Source organism: Accipiter gentilis, chromosome 10, assembly GCF_929443795.1.
Source record: "Accipiter gentilis chromosome 10, bAccGen1.1, whole genome shotgun sequence".
Taxonomy (NCBI): Eukaryota; Metazoa; Chordata; class Aves; order Accipitriformes; family Accipitridae; genus Astur; species Astur gentilis.
The window spans coordinates 26,632,774-26,657,641 of NC_064889.1; the positions used below are offsets into that span (position 1 = coordinate 26,632,774).

At 57.8% G+C, this 24,868-nt stretch overlaps 4 protein-coding genes and 2 non-coding genes across 6 annotated transcripts; 3 read left to right on the plus strand and 3 right to left on the minus strand.

Moving 5' to 3' along the window:
• Window positions 1-783: 783 nt before the first annotated feature.
• LOC126043998 (beta-keratin-related protein) lies at window positions 784-1,113 on the plus strand. The gene has a single exon (XM_049813090.1). It carries the CDS (start codon window positions 784-786, stop codon window positions 1,111-1,113), a length of 330 nt encoding a protein of 109 aa, XP_049669047.1.
• Window positions 1,114-3,933: 2,820 nt separating this feature from the next.
• Window positions 3,934-4,015, minus strand: TRNAS-GCU (transfer RNA serine (anticodon GCU)). Its single transcript has one exon. It is a non-coding gene; the product is annotated as a tRNA-Ser (tRNA).
• Window positions 4,016-6,009: 1,994 nt separating this feature from the next.
• Window positions 6,010-6,339, minus strand: LOC126043999 (beta-keratin-related protein). The gene has a single exon (XM_049813091.1). It carries the CDS (start codon window positions 6,337-6,339, stop codon window positions 6,010-6,012), a length of 330 nt encoding a protein of 109 aa, XP_049669048.1.
• A 6,052-nt stretch (window positions 6,340-12,391) lies between these two features.
• LOC126044000 (beta-keratin-related protein) lies at window positions 12,392-12,721 on the plus strand. Its single transcript, XM_049813092.1, has one exon. The coding sequence runs from the start codon at window positions 12,392-12,394 to the stop codon at window positions 12,719-12,721; it is 330 nt and encodes a 109-aa protein (XP_049669049.1).
• Window positions 12,722-15,541: 2,820 nt separating this feature from the next.
• Window positions 15,542-15,623, minus strand: TRNAS-GCU (transfer RNA serine (anticodon GCU)). The gene has a single exon. It is a non-coding gene; the product is annotated as a tRNA-Ser (tRNA).
• Window positions 15,624-23,999: 8,376 nt separating this feature from the next.
• On the plus strand, window positions 24,000-24,329 carry LOC126044001 (beta-keratin-related protein). The gene has a single exon (XM_049813094.1). The coding sequence runs from the start codon at window positions 24,000-24,002 to the stop codon at window positions 24,327-24,329; it is 330 nt and encodes a 109-aa protein (XP_049669051.1).
• The last annotated feature ends 539 nt before the right edge of the window (window positions 24,330-24,868 follow it).

Consider the following 24,868-nt stretch of genomic DNA (forward strand, 5'->3'; position numbering starts at 1 on the left):
ATGTGCACAACCCACACACAGGCCCTGGAGCTACTGAAACCCTTTCCTGGGAGCTGGCATGGGACCTCAAATGACCGTTGCTTTGAGGAGCCAGCATCTAATGCATCACTGTGCTCTCGCCCAGTAGGGAAATGCAAGCCAGACCTTTCAGATGAAAGAGACAAGCTCTTCATCTCTTGGCTGCGCTTTGCAAGCCTCAAATTGCTGTTGGTCAATGTGCGTCACACAGAAGGCGCGTTCCAGCTCTCCTGAGGCGCTGGCTCACCATATAAAAAGCCTGTGCCACTCCAGGCCCTTCCATCCAAATCTCTTCCCTTGCTCTCCACGGTGAACTTGGTAAGTCTGAACTCACTCCTTCTCTTCCTGCTGGTAGGATTTCTGTCACGGGGATTGCTTCCCTTCTGTGCGTGGTCCTTCTGATATGTGGTCCAGGCTTGAAAACACGTTGTGCTTCCCTCTTCCGGGAGGCGAGTTGGTGAGGGAAGAGGGGAGGCTTCAGTCCCTTCCGAGAGGGACTGGGCTCTTTTGTAGCAGCGGCTCTGCTGAAGCCTGAGGCTGAACGACCAGTACCATCTAACCGGTCGTCAGGTACTTCCTCCCCCAACGACAGTGCAGCGACATGCCTCGGTCACTCTTGGCGTGGAAGGGAACTTTTCAGGGAGATCTGGCCCTACGCAGGCACTGCCCGTTTTCAGGGGAGCCAAGCTGGGCGTCCGAAAGGGCCCAACGGCTAATGCCCTCTGCTCCCTCCCGGTCTTACAGGGTCGCCTCCCTCCGCGAGACATGTCGTGCTACAGCTCCTGCCTGCCAGCCGCCTGCGGCCCAACCCCGCTTGCCAACAGCTGCAACGAGCCCTGCGTCCTCCGGTGCGCCGACTCCAGCGTTGCGATCCAGCCCTCGCCAGTCCTGGTGACGCTGCCGGGCCCAATCCTCAGCTCCTTCCCTCAGAGCACAGCTGTGGGATCCACCGCGTCGGCTGCCGTGGGGAGCTCTCTCAGCGCTGGCAGTGTGCCCATCGCTTCTGGGGGCTCCCTGGGGCTGGGGGGCTTTGGGTGGTCCGGTCTGGGCCGTGGGCTCTGTGGGCCTCTGGGACGGGGCAATCTCTTATGCTGAAGCCCGTGGATCGCCTGCCCGTGGCCGAGCGCCAGGAGCCTCGAGGAAAGCCCTGGAGCCAGCCCTGAGAGCGTGGCCGTGGTCTGCAGAGGAGCCGAGCTCCCGCTTCTCCGCCTGCGCTGGGAGGAAGGGGCCTGCGCTGGCCTTCCGTCTCTTCCAAGGAAGCCTCTCTCTTTCCCCCTCTTGCCCTGCTTTACCTCATGCTCCCCGTGAAATACCTCCTCCTTCCTTCCGTGGCAACGGGTCTAGGTGATACGCTAGGTGACTGCCAGAGCCTTGAAGGGGAACTGGAAAAGAAGCATCCCTGCCGCGGAGGTTTTCCCTCAGATGGCAGCACTCCTCTGAGCTTTACTCAGCCTCCCAAATGCTCCCGTCTCTTCCTTTCGCCTTTGATTTTCTCATTAAAGACATTGGGCATCAGCTTTGCAAGGGAGTCGTGTTTCATTCTCCCCTCTTCTCCAGTCCCAGCCAGCTGAGTATCCAACAGAGTTGTTCCTCCCTTGGTAAAACGACGGTTTTCTCCGTAGTTCCTGGGTTTGAGAGGGCCTCGTCTTTTGCCCCTGACATCCCATAGCAATGGAGACAAGGCCGGTTTGGGGCGAGAGCTCTTGTGGAAGGAGCCCCATTACCCATCGGGACACCTCGAAAGCCACAAAACAAAGTATGAGGGAAGGCCAAGTTTTCATGGGATCCTAGAATCGCCCCGACTGGTAGGAACCTCAACAGATCATCTGGTCCAACCTTTTGTGGGAAAGGGAGCCTAGATGAGATTACCTAGCCCCCTGTCCAATGGCATCTTGACGACCTTTAGTCTTGGGGACTCTACCACGTCTCTGGGAAGATCGTTGCGGTGAATGATTGTTCTCACTGTAAAAAAAGTCTTTCTTACATCGAGGCGAAGCCTCTGCTGGTTGCTCCCTGTCCTCTCTCTGTGTCTCGCTGTTAAGAGAGAGTCTCCGTCGTCTTTGTAGTGGCCTTTAAGTACTGGAAAACTGTGATGAGTGCAGGAAAAGAGCACCACAGGACAGCACGAGGCTCAGTATGGGATGTATACATGGATCTGTGTGTGTGTGCCTCCTGGGAGGCATGCTCAGCCTCGCTGCTGGCTGGGCCTGGGGGCGTGGAGCTGTGGCAGCCTGAGCTCTGCTGGGCTCCTGGGTTCAGCAGCCACTGAAGAGAAAGGGATCCTTCTGGGCTGTCCAAACCACCAAGCTCATCTGTCGATGAGAAAGAGTTCTGCTCTTCTTCTCTTCCCTGAGGCTGGCCAGGCGAGATTAAGGTGCCCATGAAGAAGCTGACCCCTCCGCAGCAGGCAGCCCCTTTCTCATCTCCCACAGGCTCTGCCTCTGGATTCAGACCCAATGGGCTGGCAGTGGCCCCCTTTGCCTGGCTCACAGGCCTTAGGGATACGCGAGGCTTGCGGCGGGGTGGGGTCAGCAGCATTCTGAGCTCTGAGCCCCTTGGCCAAACCCCAGCCTCTTCTTCTCGTATCATGTTTGCATGCTGGCGCGTGCGGGCACGCTGCTCGCAGGTGCTGGTCAGCAGGAGCCATGAGGCATCCTTGGAAGTGCAAACCTACTGGGAAGGGCACCCAGAGGAGAGCAGAGTGGGGAGAGCAAGAAGCCCACGGTCGTGGGGAAGAGCTATCCGAAGGAAATTGGGAGAGGGAGGCAGGTGGCCAGGGCGGCAGAAGTGCAAGTGTGTGTAAGGGAGGGGAGGTCGTGTGGGCAGGAAGAGGCTCCAGCCAGCTCTGTGCCTTTCACAACCACGCTGGATCGTCCCTGTTCCTCTGACCCCTGCCAAGTCGCTCCTGACCGCCCGGGACAGCACATCCCTTGGTGGCATGGCTGGCTGCTGGCTACTCCTGCCTGCACACGGGTCTTCCCTGAAGATCCCTGCTTTGTCACAAAACCGGTTAAGGGCTTGGCGAGTCTGAAATAGGAGGGGAGGCTGTGAGAGCTGGGATTCTTCCCACACCTGGCGGAAGGGAACGAAGAGGGAGCCAGACTCCTCTCACTAGTACCAACTGGCAGCACAAGAGTCAATGGGCACAAATTAAAACACGTGAAATTCCATCGCAAGGCAGGAAACCACTTTCTTACCGTGAGGGTGGTCAAACAGTGGACCAGGTTGCCCAGAGAGGTTGTGGAGTCTCCATCCTTGGAGATACTCAAAACCCAACCCGGCTATGTCCTATGCAACCTGCTCAAGTTGACCTTGCTGGAGCAGTTGGCTTGGACTAAAGGATCTCAGGAGGTCCCTTGCAACCCCAGCGATTCTGAGATTCTGTGAACGGATAAGAGCAATGTCTTCCGTAGCAAAATACCTTACCTGAAATGTTCTGTGACTGGAAGTGCTTTACGCCTATTTTTGTTTTTCGTTCCCATGGCTGGTTGAGCCTTACCGAAGGCAAGGTAAACAACATCCACCGCTCTTCCCTTCCCCACCAAGCTAGTCACCTCACTGTAGAAGGCTACCAGCTTGGGTAAGCATGACTTCTCCTTTGTAAATCCATGCTTGCTACTCCCAACCACCTTCCTGTGCTACCTATGTTTGGAAACTACTTCCAAGATGTTTTGCTCTATCGTCTTCCCAGGGACCGCGGAGAGGCTGACCATCCTGTGAGTTCCCTGGATCTTCGTCCTCTCCCTTCTTGTTCCTCTTGCCTATGTGGAGACAGAAGAAGTTGAGGTGCATCCTGAGGCACTTCAAACCCTTGCAAGTTTCTTTGCAGGCCACTCTCATCTCAAAACAAAGGCTTACTTGGGGGCACACATCGAGCTGCTCACACTCAGAAACTCTGACTGTTGTTGGGCTGACCGACGAGGATGGGATTTGAACCCATGCGTGCAGAGCACAATGGATTAGCAGTCCATCGCCTTCACCACTCGGCCACCTCATCAGCATGCTGCTGCTGCCCCTGCCACTGCTGCCGCTGCTCCTGCTGCTGCTTCTCCTGCTGCTGCTTCTTCTGCTCCTGCTCCTCCTGCTCCTGCTCCTACTCCTGCCACTGCCACTGCCACTCCACTGCTCCTGATCTTGCTGTTCCTGCTCCTGCTCCTGCTCCTGACACCTGCACCTTTTTAACCTGCTTCTTGACATGGCAGAGAAGGAGCCAGCCTCCAGCTTTTGCCTTTTGGGACTGGTCCACTCTCCCGACACCTGGGCTCAGCTCCAGGGACCTTTCGGAAATAGGTCTCAGCATTCACATCAGAAAATGACTGAACAGCGGAGCCCCATGCTCCTTCCCGGGAAGGAACGCGGGAGAGTGACCCCGGAGTGGCTCAGCGCCTCCAAAGGACTTGAGCCTGGCTTTGAGATTAATTTGTCACCAGCCACGTTCCCCTCGCACTCTGGAAGGATACCACCAGCTCATACGGACAGGAGTCACTCACGCTTGACTGGTGGTGGACCAGGACAGAGCGTGTGCCTCAGGCTTGGCTGTGGTGTCTCTGTGCTGTTCCCCCTGGCGCTCACCCAGGATCTCGTCACAGGCTGCTTCTCTCCCAGCACGGCTAACAGTCAGGAATGAAGAGGGAGCTGAGGGGCACCGGCCCCACTGCACACAACTCCTCTTCTTACCTGCCAGAGCTCCAGTGCTGCAGAGAGTTGAAACCACTGCACTGGTCCCCTGAGCCCAAGCCTCTCTGTGCCTTGAAGGTCAGACCTTGAGCTGGGGGAAACGGTGCAGAGGCCAGGCTTGCTGCCCCTGGTGGATAACAGAAAGGTGGGTAGGGGATTGCGCACTGTGGGATGGACACCGATGGCAGGGCCCTGCGATCCTCTCTTTCTGCTCCGCCCGGTTAATGCCTGTCCTGGACAAAAGGGAGCAGTGCACAGCCTTGGGGGGCTGGGACCAGAACCACTTGCACCCTGGTCACTCCGAGTAGTTTCCCCAGCCCGAGCCCGCCCCATGGGCCTGTAATGGCAGAGATATGTGAACAAGGAGGACCGGCAGATTCAACCTTGCTGCCAGGGCAGGAGCCCACAGCAGGAGGGAGGACTGGCCTGGGAAACACAATGCTCTGCCGACCTCCTTCCCCAGACTGATGGCACTCCTTGTTGTGGATATGAAAAAATTCCTGGGATTCGCTTTCTGAGTTCTTAACAAAGACGTTCCTGACAAAGTAGCCAGCACCACCATTGGCTCTCATTCATCCAGCAGTCTGTTCAGTCCCTGCCGTAACCAGTGCAGCACAGGGAGATTCAACAGAAAATTCGGGCTTCCCTCATACTTTGTTTTGTGGCTTTCGAGGTGTCCCGATGGGTAATGGGGCTCCTTCCACAAGAGCTCTCGCCCCAAACCGGCCTTGTCTCCATTGCTATGGGATGTCAGGGGCAAAAGACGAGGCCCTCTCAAACCCAGGAACTACGGAGAAAACCGTCGTTTTACCAAGGGAGGAACAACTCTGTTGGATACTCAGCTGGCTGGGACTGGAGAAGAGGGGAGAATGAAACACGACTCCCTTGCAAAGCTGATGCCCAATGTCTTTAATGAGAAAATCAAAGGCGAAAGGAAGAGACGGGAGCATTTGGGAGGCTGAGTAAAGCTCAGAGGAGTGCTGCCATCTGAGGGAAAACCTCCGCGGCAGGGATGCTTCTTTTCCAGTTCCCCTTCAAGGCTCTGGCAGTCACCTAGCGTATCACCTAGACCCGTTGCCACGGAAGGAAGGAGGAGGTATTTCACGGGGAGCATGAGGTAAAGCAGGGCAAGAGGGGGAAAGAGAGAGGCTTCCTTGGAAGAGACGGAAGGCCAGCGCAGGCCCCTTCCTCCCAGCGCAGGCGGAGAAGCGGGAGCTCGGCTCCTCTGCAGACCACGGCCACGCTCTCAGGGCTGGCTCCAGGGCTTTCCTCGAGGCTCCTGGCGCTCGGCCACGGGCAGGCGATCCACGGGCTTCAGCATAAGAGATTGCCCCGTCCCAGAGGCCCACAGAGCCCACGGCCCAGACCGGACCACCCAAAGCCCCCCAGCCCCAGGGAGCCCCCAGAAGCGATGGGCACACTGCCAGCGCTGAGAGAGCTCCCCACGGCAGCCGACGCGGTGGATCCCACAGCTGTGCTCTGAGGGAAGGAGCTGAGGATTGGGCCCGGCAGCGTCACCAGGACTGGCGAGGGCTGGATCGCAACGCTGGAGTCGGCGCACCGGAGGACGCAGGGCTCGTTGCAGCTGTTGGCAAGCGGGGTTGGGCCGCAGGCGGCTGGCAGGCAGGAGCTGTAGCACGACATGTCTCGCGGAGGGAGGCGACGCTGTAAGACCGGGAGGGAGCAGAGGGCATTAGCCGTTGGGCCCTTTCGGACGCCCAGCTTGGCTCCCCTGAAAACGGGCAGTGCCTGCGTAGGGCCAGATCTCCCTGAAAAGTTCCCTTCCACGCCAAGAGTGACCGAGGCATGTCGCTGCACTGTCGTTGGGGGAGGAAGTACCTGACGACCGGTTAGATGGTACTGGTCGTTCAGCCTCAGGCTTCAGCAGAGCCGCTGCTACAAAAGAGCCCAGTCCCTCTCGGAAGGGACTGAAGCCTCCCCTCTTCCCTCACCAACTCGCCTCCCGGAAGAGGGAAGCACAACGTGTTTTCAAGCCTGGACCACATATCAGAAGGACCACGCACAGAAGGGAAGCAATCCCCGTGACAGAAATCCTACCAGCAGGAAGAGAAGGAGTGAGTTCAGACTTACCAAGTTCACCGTGGAGAGCAAGGGAAGAGATTTGGATGGAAGGGCCTGGAGTGGCACAGGCTTTTTATATGGTGAGCCAGCGCCTCAGGAGAGCTGGAACGCGCCTTCTGTGTGACGCACATTGACCAACAGCAATTTGAGGCTTGCAAAGCGCAGCCAAGAGATGAAGAGCTTGTCTCTTTCATCTGAAAGGTCTGGCTTGCATTTCCCTACTGGGCGAGAGCACAGTGATGCATTAGATGCTGGCTCCTCAAAGCAACGGTCATTTGAGGTCCCATGCCAGCTCCCAGGAAAGGGTTTCAGTAGCTCCAGGGCCTGTGTGTGGGTTGTGCACATCCTTGCTGGGGAACGTGACTACCACTCTCAGTCAGGCCTTCAGCTGTGGAGCACTCCTGATGAAGGCCACTCACGTGGGTCTCCTGTTGAAGGGCTGAGGCTGACCCTGAGAAACACAAGGCCCCGCAGGGCCATGGAAGGGCTCAGCAATCAGCCAAGCCCCAGCTGGATGCTTCTCTGGCCGAGGGAGACGGAAAGGAGGGGACTCAGAAGCCCAGAGGTGGTTGGAAGGTGAAGGCCAAGGAAGGACCCTCTGTGAGATGGAGAGAAGCGCCGCTGTGTGAAGGGGTGGGGGCACTGGGACCATTCCTAGAGGTGGCCCGGTAGCTCTGTGGTGGCCCCGAAACAAAGGAAAAAATGGGAAGGGGGCGGGGGCGCGGAAATCTTGTTCTATGGAAATCTGTCAATTCTCATTCTCAAAACTGTCATTCTCAAAGTGGGTAGTCAGCCCCAAGGGTTCAAGGTCAAAGTGGCTGAGGAGTAAACTCACAGGCATTTGACTGAGGGTGCTCTTCACTTTCGGTTGCCTTGCCAGCCCTGGGAAGGACATGTCCTCTTGTGGCTGCAGTTCAAAGCAGAAGGCATCTTGCGGAGCAAGGATGGGCCTGTGCTGCCCGCTTCCTGCCCTCAGGTGTTACCACATGCCTGCTGAGGCAGGTGGATGCATGTGCCCTCTCCCGCTGCCTCAGCTTTGCTCAGGCACAGCAAATGCCAGGCTCCTCATGCGGCAGAGGAATGCCTCGCCACCCTTCCCGCATCCAGCAGCGGGGCAGGGTGGCAGGCCAAGGAGGGGAGCAGCCCAGCAATGGTACTCACTGCCTGCTGTAGCGGAGGTGTGACGGGCTGTGTCATGCTCCTGTCTGGTGGCAAAGGAGGCTACGTGAGGAGCATAGTGTCTGTCCTGGCGTCTGCTCCTCTTTGCATGGCCTCTCAATTGCCAGAAGGGAGAGCAGGGAGGGACGAACAGCAAGGCGGTACTCAACTTCTCGCCTCACCCACCGCGGCCTTTGGCACGTGCTGGTTGGTGCACATCAGTAGTTTGAGCGCACCTCCATTAGTGCACCATCCGGGAACAGAGCAGCCGTAGGGCAGTGTGCTGGTTTTGGCTGGGATAGAGTTCATTTTCTCCATAGTAGCTAGTATGGGGCTATGTTTTGGATTTGTGCTGAAAACAGCGTTGATAATGCTGAGATGCTTTCGTTACTGCTGAGCAGTGCTTCTACAGAGTCAAGGCCTTTTCTGCTTCTCACACCACCCCACCGGCGACTAGGCTGGGGGCGCACAAGAAGTTGGGAGGAGACACAGCTGGGACAGCTGACCCCAACTGACAAAAGGGATAATCCAGACCATATGATGTCATGCTCAGCATATAAAGCTGGGGGAAGAAGAAGGAAGGGAGGGGGCGTTCGGAGTGATGGCGTTTGTCTTCCCAAGTAACTGTTACGCGTGATGGAGCCCTGCTTTTCTGGAGATGGAGGCGGAACACCTGCCTGCCGATGGGAAGTAGTGAAGGAATCCCTTGTTTTCCTTTGCCTGCGTGCACGGCTTTTGCTTTACCTATTAAACTGCCTTTATCTCAGCCCACGAGCTTTCTCACTTTTACCCCTCTGATGCCACTGTGAGGGAGGTGAGTGAGCGGCTGCGTGGTGCTCAGTTGCCGGCTAGGGTTAAGCCACGACAGGCAGGTCGTCCCATTCGGGGAGTTTCCCTCGTGGCTGGTTCCTGCTGGCGGCTTCCCCCGTGGAGATTGCTGTGGGCAACCCGTGCCTCTTCTGAGGGGCATGGCCACATCTCAAAGGGCCACATCTTGGGGCTCTGGGGGCTGGAAGAGTTAGGCAGCTGCTTCCTGCCCTTCGGTTGAGGACACGCTGGGGCTTGAGTGCCTCGCAAGTTCCTCTCGGAGCCTTTCAGGAGGGAGCATCACTGGCTGCTTTGTCAGTGCGCTTCCAGTTCCACCTGGAAAAGAGCCGCGGGTGGCTGCCTCCCACCCTGGTGCCATACTGGCTCCTGGGACCTGTTTCTGCCTGTACGCAGCGAGTGCGTTTCTGCTGTGAGCTGTGGCACTGGGTCGACCGTCCTGGCAGGATGGCACAACAGCCCCAGAGCATGGCCCTGCTGGAAATGACAGCAGAAGTGAGACAGAGCCATCAATCCTCTGCAGGAGGAAACAACAATCCCCTCCCAAGACCCTTCCCCCAAACAGCACGGCCGCCCGGGTGAGAGCGTGGCCCACCTTCCCGAGCAACGTGGGTAGTCAGAGGCCTTTTCCAGGCAGCTCTCAGGGCTGGTGCCACATGCCTGGCCGTTGAGCTCCCCTCCCCGCAGCCTTCCCAGACCGTCTGGCCCAGTCTCCTCTATGTCTCGTAGGGCAGCAGGGAGCACCACCTGGTGCCACTCAGTGGCTGCAGCCTCAGTCCGGTGGTCTGTCACACCGGTCCGTCAAAAAAGCAGGCTCCCCAGGCCCTGGACACATAGGGGCGTCAACTTTCCTCAGTTTGGTCTGTGCTCCAGAATTGTGCGGGAGTGGGAACGTCAGGGCACGTCCATGATGTCCTCCTTTGGCTGCAGTTTCACCAAGGAGCATGACAGGATGTCAAGGAGTCACCAAGCGGTTGGGCAAGATGTTAACAGCCATGGTGACAACACTGTACAAAAAGCTGCATTTCTGCAGGAATGCGGACATGAGGTTGCGCCTAGGGTCCTCTGCACGTCTGAGTCCATTTCCCCCAGAGCCCCTCATGCCAGTGCATGGATGATTCGCACCGAGGTGGAGCTGAGGTCTCTCATAGTGCCTCGGCACTTTTTGGTGACTCACAGGTGACTCCGAGGTGGTCTGCTGGTGCCACCTTGCAATTAAATGTGCCAATCCGTCCCTGAGCCAGGAAAAACAAGCCAGACCCTCTGGGTCAGTGACCTGAACGAGCACCCAGCAACGATGCAAAGATGAGTGTTGTTTGGGAAGACTGCGCCGAAGCAAACAGGTCCACTTGGTGATGGCTCACTTTCAGGCATGAGTCAGCAGGCTCCTTCATTGCTCTCCAGGGCCACGTTGAGCCCTTGCTTCTCCTCAGGAGAGTAATGAGTAAAGTCCTGGCAGGCGAGACGAGGGCTGTGCAGTTCCCAAAGAAAACACTCTGGCCTTTCCTGACCGAAGACGACAGCTCAACTGCTGGGCTTCCTTTGCATGGCTGGCAAGTGTGTGCATCACCGAGGCCCAGGGGGGGAGCAGAGATCTGCCGCCGAGTACCCTCATCCACTCCAGCAATGGCCTCAGCGTCCCCATCCCTGCACGCAACGCGGTTTCTCTCCGGACTGCAGGAGGGCCTCGTTTGACCACCACCTTCCAGTCACCCCGCGGATCTGAGTCTCCTCTGTCCTCTGTCCCTCAGCGGAACAGCCATCCTGCAGAGGCCTGGCTGGGCGCTGAGCCGCTCCATAGCCTGCAGGCACTGGTGTTGCTCCCGGTCAGCCTCAGCCCATCAAAGAGAGACCCTTCTGAGTGGCCTTCAGGCGCGCTCCACAGGCAAAGTCCTAAGTGAGTGGTGGCCGTGTTCCCCAGGAAGGGCAGGACGTGCACAACACCCACTCGTGGCCTGAATCTGCTGCTGGAATGAGGCCTCAAACGAGCCTTGGTCTGGGGAAGAAACATAATTGCTATCAACAAAATCACTTCAGTGCTACCCAGGATGAAAGGGGAGCCAAGCATTTCAGGCAAAGGAGGCATGTCTTTCATCTACCAGCAGAGCTTTGAGAAGCCAAAATTGCTGTTTCTCAACATGCTTCATGTTTGTGTCATTTTTCAGCTCCCCTGGGGCTCTGGCCCGCTGGATAAAAGTGTGCCCAACTCCCAGCTCCCCTATCCTCTCCTCGTGCCTTCCTCTGCTCTGGGAAGTTGGTAAGTCTCAGTTCATTTTGCCTCTCGTCTCCTCGGTTGGCAGGACAGTTTTTGTGGAGAGGGCTGCATGCGTTTTGCCTCCCTTGTCCTCGGTGAATGGTCTAGTTTGTGAAACAGGGCATGGGTTGGTTTCTTTGCCAGCAGCGGTTCTTTCCAAGGCTCAGGACGTACGGCCAGCACTCTCTAACCAGTGCCTGGGCACTTCCTCTGCCATCCACAGTTCGGCAATGCTCCCTTTGCACTATTGGCCTGACGAGGAGCTTCCTCAGGAGAGCTAGTCCCACCATAGACGTCTTCTTCCGTAGTGGCTGCCGTCTCCAGGAGCCCTGTTGCGTTTTACTCAGACATGTCCCCTCCTGAGAGAAGTGGGCGAGAGGAGCCTGACCTGCCAAGAGTAGGGGTCTCGAGGGCGGGGAGGGGGGAGAAGGAGACCTGTTTGTCTGAGCGAACACATTGATGCTGGTACAAGGGCTGATGATCCGGAGGTACACAGCCTGACGCCAAGAAGAGGGGGAGCCTCTTGGTCTGCAGTAGGAAATCTTTCCCTGACTAAGGCCATGGCATCAAGGCTATGCTCAACCCATCTGAAAAACCTGGCATCCAGTTCCGCATACTGGGAGGGGGCTTACTGAGGGCTCTCTCTGGAGCGCCTTCCCTGCCAAGCCTTCAAGGCTGAGCAGAAGGACTGTTGTGAAATAGCCTCACAGCCTGCAGACGTACCCTTGGTAATGGAGCAACCGGAGGTAGCAGGGTGCCTCCACACGTCAGGCACGCCTGGGAGTGGCAAGGCCAGCTGAGGTATAGGCCGCGAAGGAGCTTGACTTGGACGGGAGGAGCTTCCTTGCGTTTGGACGCACCCTCTCGGATCACCCTTCAATTACAAGCAAATGCCCACTGCAGGCCCACCAAAAGGCCCAGAACCCCCCCTCTCTTCAGACACTGGAGGTCCGTCAACTGTTGGGCCATGCCACTGCTTCTGCCTTGGAGAATGATTACCAAGTGGGACCCTGCATTTCATGGGGGTGTTGCAAGTAACTCTGGCCACGTTAGCCCAGGTCCCTGTGGGTGAGACATCCCAGGCGGCTGAGAGAAGAGGTCTTCAGATAGGGCAGGGTGTGACCAGGCAGCGGGGAGGTTAAGACGGTGGAGAGGAGGGTGCGTTGTGGTGTTCGGCCAAGAGCACAGCAGGGCACCATTGTGAGCCTTGCTGCTGGACACAGCTTTCTTGACCCGTGCCCCATCCCAAATCTCTCTCCGCTGAGCTCCCAGGCGCTGCCCGTTTTCAGGGGAGCCAGGCTGGGCGTCCGAAAGGGCCCAACGGCTAATGCCCTCTGCTCCCTCCCGGTCTTACAGGGTCGCCTCCCTCCGCGAGACATGTCGTGCTACAGCTCCTGCCTGCCAGCCGCCTGCGGCCCAACCCCGCTTGCCAACAGCTGCAACGAGCCCTGCGTCCTCCGGTGCGCCGACTCCAGCGTTGCGATCCAGCCCTCGCCAGTCCTGGTGACGCTGCCGGGCCCAATCCTCAGCTCCTTCCCTCAGAGCACAGCTGTGGGATCCACCGCGTCGGCTGCCGTGGGGAGCTCTCTCAGCGCTGGCAGTGTGCCCATCGCTTCTGGGGGCTCCCTGGGGCTGGGGGGCTTTGGGTGGTCCGGTCTGGGCCGTGGGCTCTGTGGGCCTCTGGGACGGGGCAATCTCTTATGCTGAAGCCCGTGGATCGCCTGCCCGTGGCCGAGCGCCAGGAGCCTCGAGGAAAGCCCTGGAGCCAGCCCTGAGAGCGTGGCCGTGGTCTGCAGAGGAGCCGAGCTCCCGCTTCTCCGCCTGCGCTGGGAGGAAGGGGCCTGCGCTGGCCTTCCGTCTCTTCCAAGGAAGCCTCTCTCTTTCCCCCTCTTGCCCTGCTTTACCTCATGCTCCCCGTGAAATACCTCCTCCTTCCTTCCGTGGCAACGGGTCTAGGTGATACGCTAGGTGACTGCCAGAGCCTTGAAGGGGAACTGGAAAAGAAGCATCCCTGCCGCGGAGGTTTTCCCTCAGATGGCAGCACTCCTCTGAGCTTTACTCAGCCTCCCAAATGCTCTCGTCTCTTCCTTTCGCCTTTGATTTTCTCATTAAAGACATTGGGCATCAGCTTTGCAAGGGAGTCGTGTTTCATTCTCCCCTCTTCTCCAGTCCCAGCCAGCTGAGTATCCAACAGAGTTGTTCCTCCCTTGGTAAAACGACGGTTTTCTCCGTAGTTCCTGGGTTTGAGAGGGCCTCGTCTTTTGCCCCTGACATCCCATAGCAATGGAGACAAGGCCGGTTTGGGGCGAGAGCTCTTGTGGAAGGAGCCCCATTACCCATCGGGACACCTCGAAAGCCACAAAACAAAGTATGAGGGAAGGCCAAGTTTTCATGGGATCCTAGAATCGCCCCGACTGGTAGGAACCTCAACAGATCATCTGGTCCAACCTTTTGTGGGAAAGGGAGCCTAGATGAGATTACCTAGCCCCCTGTCCAATGGCATCTTGACGACCTTTAGTCTTGGGGACTCTATCACGTCTCTGGGAAGATCGTTGCGGTGAATGATTGTTCTCACTGTAAAAAAAGTCTTTCTTACATCGAGGCGAAGCCTCTGCTGGTTGCTCCCTGTCCTCTCTCTGTGTCTCGCTGTTAAGAGAGAGTCTCCGTCGTCTTTGTAGTGGCCTTTAAGTACTGGAAAACTGTGATGAGTGCAGGAAAAGAGCACCACAGGACAGCACGAGGCTCAGTATGGGATGTATACATGGATCTGTGTGTGTGTGCCTCCTGGGAGGCATGCTCAGCCTCGCTGCTGGCTGGGCCTGGGGGCGTGGAGCTGTGGCAGCCTGAGCTCTGCTGGGCTCCTGGGTTCAGCAGCCACTGAAGAGAAAGGGATCCTTCTGGGCTGTCCAAACCACCAAGCTCATCTGTCGATGAGAAAGAGTTCTGCTCTTCTTCTCTTCCCTGAGGCTGGCCAGGCGAGATTAAGGTGCCCATGAAGAAGCTGACCCCTCCGCAGCAGGCAGCCCCTTTCTCATCTCCCACAGGCTCTGCCTCTGGATTCAGACCCAATGGGCTGGCAGTGGCCCCCTTTGCCTGGCTCACAGGCCTTAGGGATACGCGAGGCTTGCGGCGGGGTGGGGTCAGCAGCATTCTGAGCTCTGAGCCCCTTGGCCAAACCCCAGCCTCTTCTTCTCGTATCATGTTTGCATGCTGGCGCGTGCGGGCACGCTGCTCGCAGGTGCTGGTCAGCAGGAGCCACGAGGCATCCTTGGAAGTGCAAACCTACTGGGAAGGGCACCCAGAGGAGAGCAGGGTGGGGAGAGCAAGAAGCCCACGGTCGTGGGGAAGAGCTATCCGAAGGAAATTGGGAGAGGGAGGCAGGTGGCCAGGGCGGCAGAAGTGCAAGTGTGTGTAAGGGAGGGGAGGTCGTGTGGGCAGGAAGAGGCTCCAGCCAGCTCTGTGCCTTTCACAACCACGCTGGATCGTCCCTGTTCCTCTGACCCCTGCCAAGTCGCTCCTGACCGCCCGGGACAGCACATCCCTTGGTGGCATGGCTGGCTGCTGGCTACTCCTGCCTGCACACGGGTCTTCCCTGAAGATCCCTGCTTTGTCACAAAACCGGTTAAGGGCTTGGCGAGTCTGAAATAGGAGGGGAGGCTGTGAGAGCTGGGATTCTTCCCACACCTGGCGGAAGGGAACGAAGAGGGAGCCAGACTCCTCTCACTAGTACCAACTGGCAGCACAAGAGTCAATGGGCACAAATTAAAACACGTGAAATTCCATCGCAAGGCAGGAAACCACTTTCTTACCGTGAGGGTGGTCAAACAGTGGACCAGGTTGCCCAGAGAGGTTGTGGAGTCTCCATCCTTGGAGATACTCAAAACCCAACCCGGCTATGTCCTATGCAACCTGCTCAAGTTGACCTTGCTGGAGCAGTTGGCTTGGACTAAAGGATCTCAGGAGGTCCCTTGCAACCCCAGCGATTCTGAGATTCTGTGAACGGATAAGAGCAATGTCTTCCGTAGCAAAATACCTTACCTGAAATGTTCTGTGACTGGAAGTGCTTTACGCCTATTTTTGTTTTTCGTTCCCATGGCTGGTTGAGCCTTACCGAAGGCAAGGTAAACAACATCCACCGCTCTTCCCTTCCCCACCAAGCTAGTCACCTCACTGTAGAAGGCTACCAGCTTGGGTAAGCATGACTTCTCCTTTGTAAATCCATGCTTGCTACTCCCAACCACCTTCCTGTGCTACCTATGTTTGGAAACTACTTCCAAGATGTTTTGCTCTATCGTCTTCCCAGGGACCGCGGAGAGGCTGACCATCCTGTGAGTTCCCTGGATCTTCGTCCTCTCCCTTCTTGTTCCTCTTGCCTATATGGAGACAGAAGAAGTTGAGGTGCATCCTGAGGCACTTCAAACCCTTGCAAGTTTCTTTGCAGGCCACTCTCATCTCAAAACAAAGGCTTACTTGGGGGCACACATCGAGCTGCTCACACTCAGAAACTCTGACTGTTGTTGGGCTGACCGACGAGGATGGGATTTGAACCCATGCGTGCAGAGCACAATGGATTAGCAGTCCATCGCCTTCACCACTCGGCCACCTCGTCAGCATGCTGCTGCTGCCCCTGCCACTGCTGCCGCTGCTCCTGCTGCTGCTTCTCCTGCTGCTGCTTCTTCTGCTCCTGCTCCTCCTGCTCCTGCTCCTACTCCTGCCACTGCCACTGCCACTCCACTGCTCCTGATCTTGCTGTTCCTGCTCCTGCTCCTGCTCCTGACACCTGCACCTTTTTAACCTGCTTCTTGACATGGCAGAGAAGGAGCCAGCCTCCAGCTTTTGCCTTTTGGGACTGGTCCACTCTCCCGACACCTGGGCTCAGCTCCAGGGACCTTTCGGAAATAGGTCTCAGCATTCACATCAGAAAATGACTGAACAGCGGAGCCCCACGCTCCTTCCCGGGAAGGAACGCGGGAGAGTGACCCCGGAGTGGCTCAGCGCCTCCAAAGGACTTGAGCCTGGCTTTGAGATTAATTTGTCACCAGCCACGTTCCCCTCGCACTCTGGAAGGATACCACCAGCTCATACGGACAGGAGTCACTCACGCTTGACTGGTGGTGGACCAGGACAGAGCGTGTGCCTCAGGCTTGGCTGTGGTGTCTCTGTGCTGTTCCCCCTGGCGCTCACCCAGGATCTCGTCACAGGCTGCTTCTCTCCCAGCACGGCTAACAGTCAGGAATGAAGAGGGAGCTGAGGGGCACCGGCCCCACTGCACACAACTCCTCTTCTTACCTGCCAGAGCTCCAGTGCTGCAGAGAGTTGAAACCACTGCACTGGTCCCCTGAGCCCAAGCCTCTCTGTGCCTTGAAGGTCAGACCTTGAGCTGGGGGAAACGGTGCAGAGGCCAGGCTTGCTGCCCCTGGTGGATAACAGAAAGGTGGGTAGGGGATTGCGCACTGTGGGATGGACACCGATGGCAGGGCCCTGCGATCCTCTCTTTCTGCTCCGCCCGGTTAATTCCTGTCCTGGACAAAAGGGAGCAGTGCACAGCCTTGGGGGGCTGGGACCAGAACCACTTGCACCATGGTCACTCCGAGTAGTTTCCCCAGCCCGAGCCCGCCCCATGGGCCTGTAATGGCAGAGATATGTGAACAAGGAGGACCGGCAGATTCAACCTTGCTGCCAGGGCAGGAGCCCACAGCAGGAGGGAGGACTGGCCTGGGAAACACAATGCTCTGCCGACCTCCTTCCCCAGACTGATGGCACTCCTTGTTGTGGATATGAAAAAATTCCTGGGATTCGCTTTCTGAGTTCTTAACAAAGACGTTCCTGACAAAGTAGCCAGCACCACCATTGGCTCTCATTCATCCAGCAGTCTGTTCAGTCCCTGCCGTAACCAGTGCAGCACAGGGAGATTCAACAGAAAATTCGGGCTTCCCTCATACTTTGTTTTGTGGCTTTCGAGGTGTCCCGATGGGTAATGGGGCTCCTTCCACAAGAGCTCTCGCCCCAAACCGGCCTTGTCTCCATTGCTATGGGATGTCAGGGGCAAAAGACGAGGCCCTCTCAAACCCAGGAACTACGGAGAAAACCGTCGTTTTACCAAGGGAGGAACAACTCTGTTGGATACTCAGCTGGCTGGGACTGGAGAAGAGGGGAGAATGAAACACGACTCCCTTGCAAAGCTGATGCCCAATGTCTTTAATGAGAAAATCAAAGGTGAAAGGAAGAGACGGGAGCATTTGGGAGGCTGAGTAAAGCTCAGAGGAGTGCTGCCATCTGAGGGAAAACCTCCGCGGCAGGGATGCTTCTTTTCCAGTTCCCCTTCAAGGCTCTGGCAGTCACCTAGCGTATCACCTAGACCCGTTGCCACGGAAGGAAGGAGGAGGTATTTCACGGGGAGCATGAGGTAAAGCAGGGCAAGAGGGGGAAAGAGAGAGGCTTCCTTGGAAGAGACGGAAGGCCAGCGCAGGCCCCTTCCTCCCAGCGCAGGCGGAGAAGCGGGAGCTCGGCTCCTCTGCAGACCACGGCCACGCTCTCAGGGCTGGCTCCAGGGCTTTCCTCGAGGCTCCTGGCGCTCGGCCACGGGCAGGCGATCCACGGGCTTCAGCATAAGAGATTGCCCCGTCCCAGAGGCCCACAGAGCCCACGGCCCAGACCGGACCACCCAAAGCCCCCCAGCCCCAGGGAGCCCCCAGAAGCGATGGGCACACTGCCAGCGCTGAGAGAGCTCCCCACGGCAGCCGACGCGGTGGATCCCACAGCTGTGCTCTGAGGGAAGGAGCTGAGGATTGGGCCCGGCAGCGTCACCAGGACTGGCGAGGGCTGGATCGTAACGCTGGAGTCTGCGCACCGGAGGACGCAGGGCTCGTTGCAGCTGTTGGCAAGCGGGGTTGGGCCGCAGGCGGCTGGCAGGCAGGAGCTGTAGCACGACATGTCTCGCGGAGGGAGGCGACCCTGTAAGACCGGGAGGGAGCAGAGGGCATTAGCCGTTGGGCCCTTTCGGACGCCCAGCTTGGCTCCCCTGAAAACGGGCAGTGCCTGCGTAGGGCCAGATCTCCCTGAAAAGTTCCCTTCCACGCCAAGAGTGACCGAGGCATGTCGCTGCACTGTCGTTGGGGGAGGAAGTACCTGACGACCGGTTAGATGGTACTGGTCGTTCAGCCTCAGGCTTCAGCAGAGCCGCTGCTACAAAAGAGCCCAGTCCCTCTCGGAAGGGACTGAAGCCTCCCCTCTTCCCTCACCAACTCACCTCCCGGAAGAGGGAAGCACAACGTGTTTTCAAGCCTGGACCACATATCAGAAGGACCACGCACAGAAGGGAAGCAATCCCCGTGACAGAAATCCTACCAGCAGGAAGAGAAGGAGTGAGTTCAGACTTACCAAGTTCACCGTGGAGAGCAAGGGAAGAGATTTGGATGGAAGGGCCTGGAGTGGCACAGGCTTTTTATATGGTGAGCCAGCGCCTCAGGAGAGCTGGAACCCGCCTTCTGTGTGAAGCACATTGACCAACAGCAATTTGAGGCTTGCAAAGCGCAGCCAAGAGATGAAGAGCTTGTCTCTTTCATCTGAAAGGTCTGGCTTGCATTTCCCTACTGGGCGAGAGCACAGTGATGCATTAGATGCTGGCTCCTCAAAGCAACGGTCATTTGAGGTCCCATGCCAGCTCCCAGGAAAGGGTTTCAGTAGCTCCAGGGCCTGTGTGTGGGTTGTGCACATCCTTGCTGGGGAACGTGACTACCACTCTCAGTCAGGCCTTCAGCTGTGGAGCACTCCTGATGAAGGCCACTCACGTGGGTCTCCTGTTGAAGGGCTGAGGCTGACCCTGAGAAACACAAGGCCCCGCAGGGCCATGGAAGGGCTCAGCAATCAGCCAAGCCCCAGCTGGATGCTTCTCTGGCCGAGGGAGACGGAAAGGAGGGGACTCAGAAGCCCAGAGGTGGTTGGAAGGTGAAGGCCAAGGAAGGACCCTCTGTGAGATGGAGAGAAGCGCCGCTGTGTGAAGGGGTGGGGGCACTGGGACCATTCCTAGAGGTGGCCCGGTAGCTCTGTGGTGGCCCCGAAACAAAGGAAAAAATGGGAAGGGGGCGGGGGCGCGGAAATCTTGTTCTATGGAAATCTGTCAATTCTCATTCTCAAAACTGTCATTCTCAAAGTGGGTAGTCAGCCCCAAGGGTTCAAGGTCAAAGTGGCTGAGGAGTAAACTCACAGGCATTTGACTGAGGGTGCTCTTCACTTTCGGTTGCCTTGCCAGCCCTGGGAAGGACATGTCCTCTTGTGGCTGCAGTTCAAAGCAGAAGGCATCTTGCGGAGCAAGGATGGGCCTGTGCTGCCCGCTTCCTGCCCTCAGGTGTTACCACATGCCTGCTGAGGCAGGTGGATGCATGTGCCCTCTCCCGCTGCCTCAGCTTTGCTCAGGCACAGCAAATGCCAGGCTCCTCATGCGGCAGAGGAATGCCTCGCCACCCTTCCCGCATCCAGCAGCGGGGCAGGGTGGCAGGCCAAGGAGGGGAGCAGCCCAGCAATGGTACTCACTGCCTGCTGTAGCGGAGGTGTGACGGGCTGTGTCATGCTCCTGTCTGGTGGCAAAGGAGGCTACGTGAGGAGCATAGTGTCTGTCCTGGCGTCTGCTCCTCTTTGCATGGCCTCTCAATTGCCAGAAGGGAGAGCAGGGAGGGACGAACAGCAAGGCGGTACTCAACTTCTCGCCTCACCCACCGCGGCCTTTGGCACGTGCTGGTTGGTGCACATCAGTAGTTTGAGCGCACCTCCATTAGTGCACCATCCGGGAACAGAGCAGCCGTAGGGCAGTGTGCTGGTTTTGGCTGGGATAGAGTTCATTTTCTCCATAGTAGCTAGTATGGGGCTATGTTTTGGATTTGTGCTGAAAACAGCGTTGATAATGCTGAGATGCTTTCGTTACTGCTGAGCAGTGCTTCTACAGAGTCAAGGCCTTTTCTGCTTCTCACACCACCCCACCGGCGACTAGGCTGGGGGCGCACAAGAAGTTGGGAGGAGACACAGCTGGGACAGCTGACCCCAACTGACAAAAGGGATAATCCAGACCATATGATGTCATGCTCAGCATATAAAGCTGGGGGAAGAAGAAGGAAGGGAGGGGGCGTTCGGAGTGATGGCGTTTGTCTTCCCAAGTAACTGTTACGCGTGATGGAGCCCTGCTTTTCTGGAGATGGAGGCGGAACACCTGCCTGCCGATGGGAAGTAGTGAAGGAATCCCTTGTTTTCCTTTGCCTGCGTGCACGGCTTTTGCTTTACCTATTAAACTGCCTTTATCTCAGCCCACGAGCTTTCTCACTTTTACCCCTCTGATGCCACTGTGAGGGAGGTGAGTGAGCGGCTGCGTGGTGCTCAGTTGCCGGCTAGGGTTAAGCCACGACAGGCAGGTCGTCCCATTCGGGGAGTTTCCCTCGTGGCTGGTTCCTGCTGGCGGCTTCCCCCGTGGAGATTGCTGTGGGCAACCCGTGCCTCTTCTGAGGGGCATGGCCACATCTCAAAGGGCCACATCTTGGGGCTCTGGGGGCTGGAAGAGTTAGGCAGCTGCTTCCTGCCCTTCGGTTGAGGACACGCTGGGGCTTGAGTGCCTCGCAAGTTCCTCTCGGAGCCTTTCAGGAGGGAGCATCACTGGCTGCTTTGTCAGTGCGCTTCCAGTTCCACCTGGAAAAGAGCCGCGGGTGGCTGCCTCCCACCCTGGTGCCATACTGGCTCCTGGGACCTGTTTCTGCCTGTACGCAGCGAGTGCGTTTCTGCTGTGAGCTGTGGCACTGGGTCGACCGTCCTGGCAGGATGGCACAACAGCCCCAGAGCATGGCCCTGCTGGAAATGACAGCAGAAGTGAGACAGAGCCATCAATCCTCTGCAGGAGGAAACAACAATCCCCTCCCAAGACCCTTCCCCCAAACAGCACGGCCGCCCGGGTGAGAGCGTGGCCCACCTTCCCGAGCAACGTGGGTAGTCAGAGGCCTTTTCCAGGCAGCTCTCAGGGCTGGTGCCACATGCCTGGCCGTTGAGCTCCCCTCCCCGCAGCCTTCCCAGACCGTCTGGCCCAGTCTCCTCTATGTCTCGTAGGGCAGCAGGGAGCACCACCTGGTGCCACTCAGTGGCTGCAGCCTCAGTCCGGTGGTCTGTCACACCGGTCCGTCAAAAAAGCAGGCTCCCCAGGCCCTGGACACATAGGGGCGTCAACTTTCCTCAGTTTGGTCTGTGCTCCAGAATTGTGCGGGAGTGGGAACGTCAGGGCACGTCCATGATGTCCTCCTTTGGCTGCAGTTTCACCAAGGAGCATGACAGGATGTCAAGGAGTCACCAAGCGGTTGGGCAAGATGTTAACAGCCATGGTGACAACACTGTACAAAAAGCTGCATTTCTGCAGGAATGCGGACATGAGGTTGCGCCTAGGGTCCTCTGCACGTCTGAGTCCATTTCCCCCAGAGCCCCTCATGCCAGTGCATGGATGATTCGCACCGAGGTGGAGCTGAGGTCTCTCATAGTGCCTCGGCACTTTTTGGTGACTCACAGGTGACTCCGAGGTGGTCTGCTGGTGCCACCTTGCAATTAAATGTGCCAATCCGTCCCTGAGCCAGGAAAAACAAGCCAGACCCTCTGGGTCAGTGACCTGAACGAGCACCCAGCAACGATGCAAAGATGAGTGTTGTTTGGGAAGACTGCGCCGAAGCAAACAGGTCCACTTGGTGATGGCTCACTTTCAGGCATGAGTCAGCAGGCTCCTTCATTGCTCTCCAGGGCCACGTTGAGCCCTTGCTTCTCCTCAGGAGAGTAATGAGTAAAGTCCTGGCAGGCGAGACGAGGGCTGTGCAGTTCCCAAAGAAAACACTCTGGCCTTTCCTGACCGAAGACGACAGCTCAACTGCTGGGCTTCCTTTGCATGGCTGGCAAGTGTGTGCATCACCGAGGCCCAGGGGGGGAGCAGAGATCTGCCGCCGAGTACCCTCATCCACTCCAGCAATGGCCTCAGCGTCCCCATCCCTGCACGCAACGCGGTTTCTCTCCGGACTGCAGGAGGGCCTCATTTGACCACCACCTTCCAGTCACCCCGCGGATCTGAGTCTCCTCTGTCCTCTGTCCCTCAGCGGAACAGCCATCCTGCAGAGGCCTGGCTGGGCGCTGAGCCGCTCCATAGCCTGCAGGCACTGGTGTTGCTCCCGGTCAGCCTCAGCCCATCAAAGAGAGACCCTTCTGAGTGGCCTTCAGGCGCGCTCCACAGGCAAAGTCCTAAGTGAGTGGTGGCCGTGTTCCCCAGGAAGGGCAGGACGTGCACAACACCCACTCGTGGCCTGAATCTGCTGCTGGAATGAGGCCTCAAACGAGCCTTGGTCTGGGGAAGAAACATAATTGCTATCAACAAAATCACTTCAGTGCTACCCAGGATGAAAGGGGAGCCAAGCATTTCAGGCAAAGGAGGCATGTCTTTCATCTACCAGCAGAGCTTTGAGAAGCCAAAATTGCTGTTTCTCAACATGCTTCATGTTTGTGTCATTTTTCAGCTCCCCTGGGGCTCTGGCCCGCTGGATAAAAGTGTGCCCAACTCCCAGCTCCCCTATCCTCTCCTCGTGCCTTCCTCTGCTCTGGGAAGTTGGTAAGTCTCAGTTCATTTTGCCTCTCGTCTCCTCGGTTGGCAGGACAGTTTTTGTGGAGAGGGCTGCATGCGTTTTGCCTCCCTTGTCCTCGGTGAATGGTCTAGTTTGTGAAACAGGGCATGGGTTGGTTTCTTTGCCAGCAGCGGTTCTTTCCAAGGCTCAGGACGTACGGCCAGCACTCTCTAACCAGTGCCTGGGCACTTCCTCTGCCATCCACAGTTCGGCAATGCTCCCTTTGCACTATTGGCCTGATGAGGAGCTTCCTCAGGAGAGCTAGTCCCACCATAGACGTCTTCTTCCGTAGTGGCTGCCGTCTCCAGGAGCCCTGTTGCGTTTTACTCAGACATGTCCCCTCCTGAGAGAAGTGGGCGAGAGGAGCCTGACCTGCCAAGAGTAGGGGTCTCGAGGGCGGGGAGGGGGGAGAAGGAGACCTGTTTGTCTGAGCGAACACATTGATGCTGGTACAAGGGCTGATGATCCGGAGGTACACAGCCTGACGCCAAGAAGAGGGGGAGCCTCTTGGTCTGCAGTAGGAAATCTTTCCCTGACTAAGGCCATGGCATCAAGGCTATGCTCAACCCATCTGAAAAACCTGGCATCCAGTTCCGCATACTGGGAGGGGGCTTACTGAGGGCTCTCTCTGGAGCGCCTTCCCTGCCAAGCCTTCAAGGCTGAGCAGAAGGCCTGTTGTGAAATAGCCTCACAGCCTGCAGACGTACCCTTGGTAATGGAGCAACCGGAGGTAGCAGGGTGCCTCCACACGTCAGGCACGCCTGGGAGTGGCAAGGCCAGCTGAGGTATAGGCCGCGAAGGAGCTTGACTTGGACGGGAGGAGCTTCCTTGCGTTTGGACGCACCCTCTCGGATCACCCTTCAATTACAAGCAAATGCCCACTGCAGGCCCACCAAAAGGCCCAGAACCCCCCCTCTCTTCAGACACTGGAGGTCCGTCAACTGTTGGGCCATGCCACTGCTTCTGCCTTGGAGAATGATTACCAAGTGGGACCCTGCATTTCATGGGGGTGTTGCAAGTAACTCTGGCCACGTTAGCCCAGGTCCCTGTGGGTGAGACATCCCAGGCGGCTGAGAGAAGAGGTCTTCAGATAGGGCAGGGTGTGACCAGGCAGCGGGGAGGTTAAGACGGTGGAGAGGAGGGTGCGTTGTGGTGTTCGGCCAAGAGCACAGCAGGGCACCATTGTGAGCCTTGCTGCTGGACACAGCTTTCTTGACCCGTGCCCCATCCCAAATCTCTCTCCGCTGAGCTCCCAGGCGCTGCCCGTTTTCAGGGGAGCCAGGCTGGGCGTCCGAAAGGGCCCAACGGCTAATGCCCTCTGCTCCCTCCCGGTCTTACAGGGTCGCCTCCCTCCGCGAGACATGTCGTGCTACAGCTCCTGCCTGCCAGCCGCCTGCGGCCCAACCCCGCTTGCCAACAGCTGCAACGAGCCCTGCGTCCTCCGGTGCGCCGACTCCAGCGTTGCGATCCAGCCCTCGCCAGTCCTGGTGACGCTGCCGGGCCCAATCCTCAGCTCCTTCCCTCAGAGCACAGCTGTGGGATCCACCGCGTCGGCTGCCGTGGGGAGCTCTCTCAGCGCTGGCAGTGTGCCCATCGCTTCTGGGGGCTCCCTGGGGCTGGGGGGCTTTGGGTGGTCCGGTCTGGGCCGTGGGCTCTGTGGGCCTCTGGGACGGGGCAATCTCTTATGCTGAAGCCCGTGGATCGCCTGCCCGTGGCCGAGCGCCAGGAGCCTCGAGGAAAGCCCTGGAGCCAGCCCTGAGAGCGTGGCCGTGGTCTGCAGAGGAGCCGAGCTCCCGCTTCTCCGCCTGCGCTGGGAGGAAGGGGCCTGCGCTGGCCTTCCGTCTCTTCCAAGGAAGCCTCTCTCTTTCCCCCTCTTGCCCTGCTTTACCTCATGCTCCCCGTGAAATACCTCCTCCTTCCTTCCGTGGCAACGGGTCTAGGTGATACGCTAGGTGACTGCCAGAGCCTTGAAGGGGAACTGGAAAAGAAGCATCCCTGCCGCGGAGGTTTTCCCTCAGATGGCAGCACTCCTCTGAGCTTTACTCAGCCTCCCAAATGCTCTCGTCTCTTCCTTTCGCCTTTGATTTTCTCATTAAAGACATTGGGCATCAGCTTTGCAAGGGAGTCGTGTTTCATTCTCCCCTCTTCTCCAGTCCCAGCCAGCTGAGTATCCAACAGAGTTGTTCCTCCCTTGGTAAAACGACGGTTTTCTCCGTAGTTCCTGGGTTTG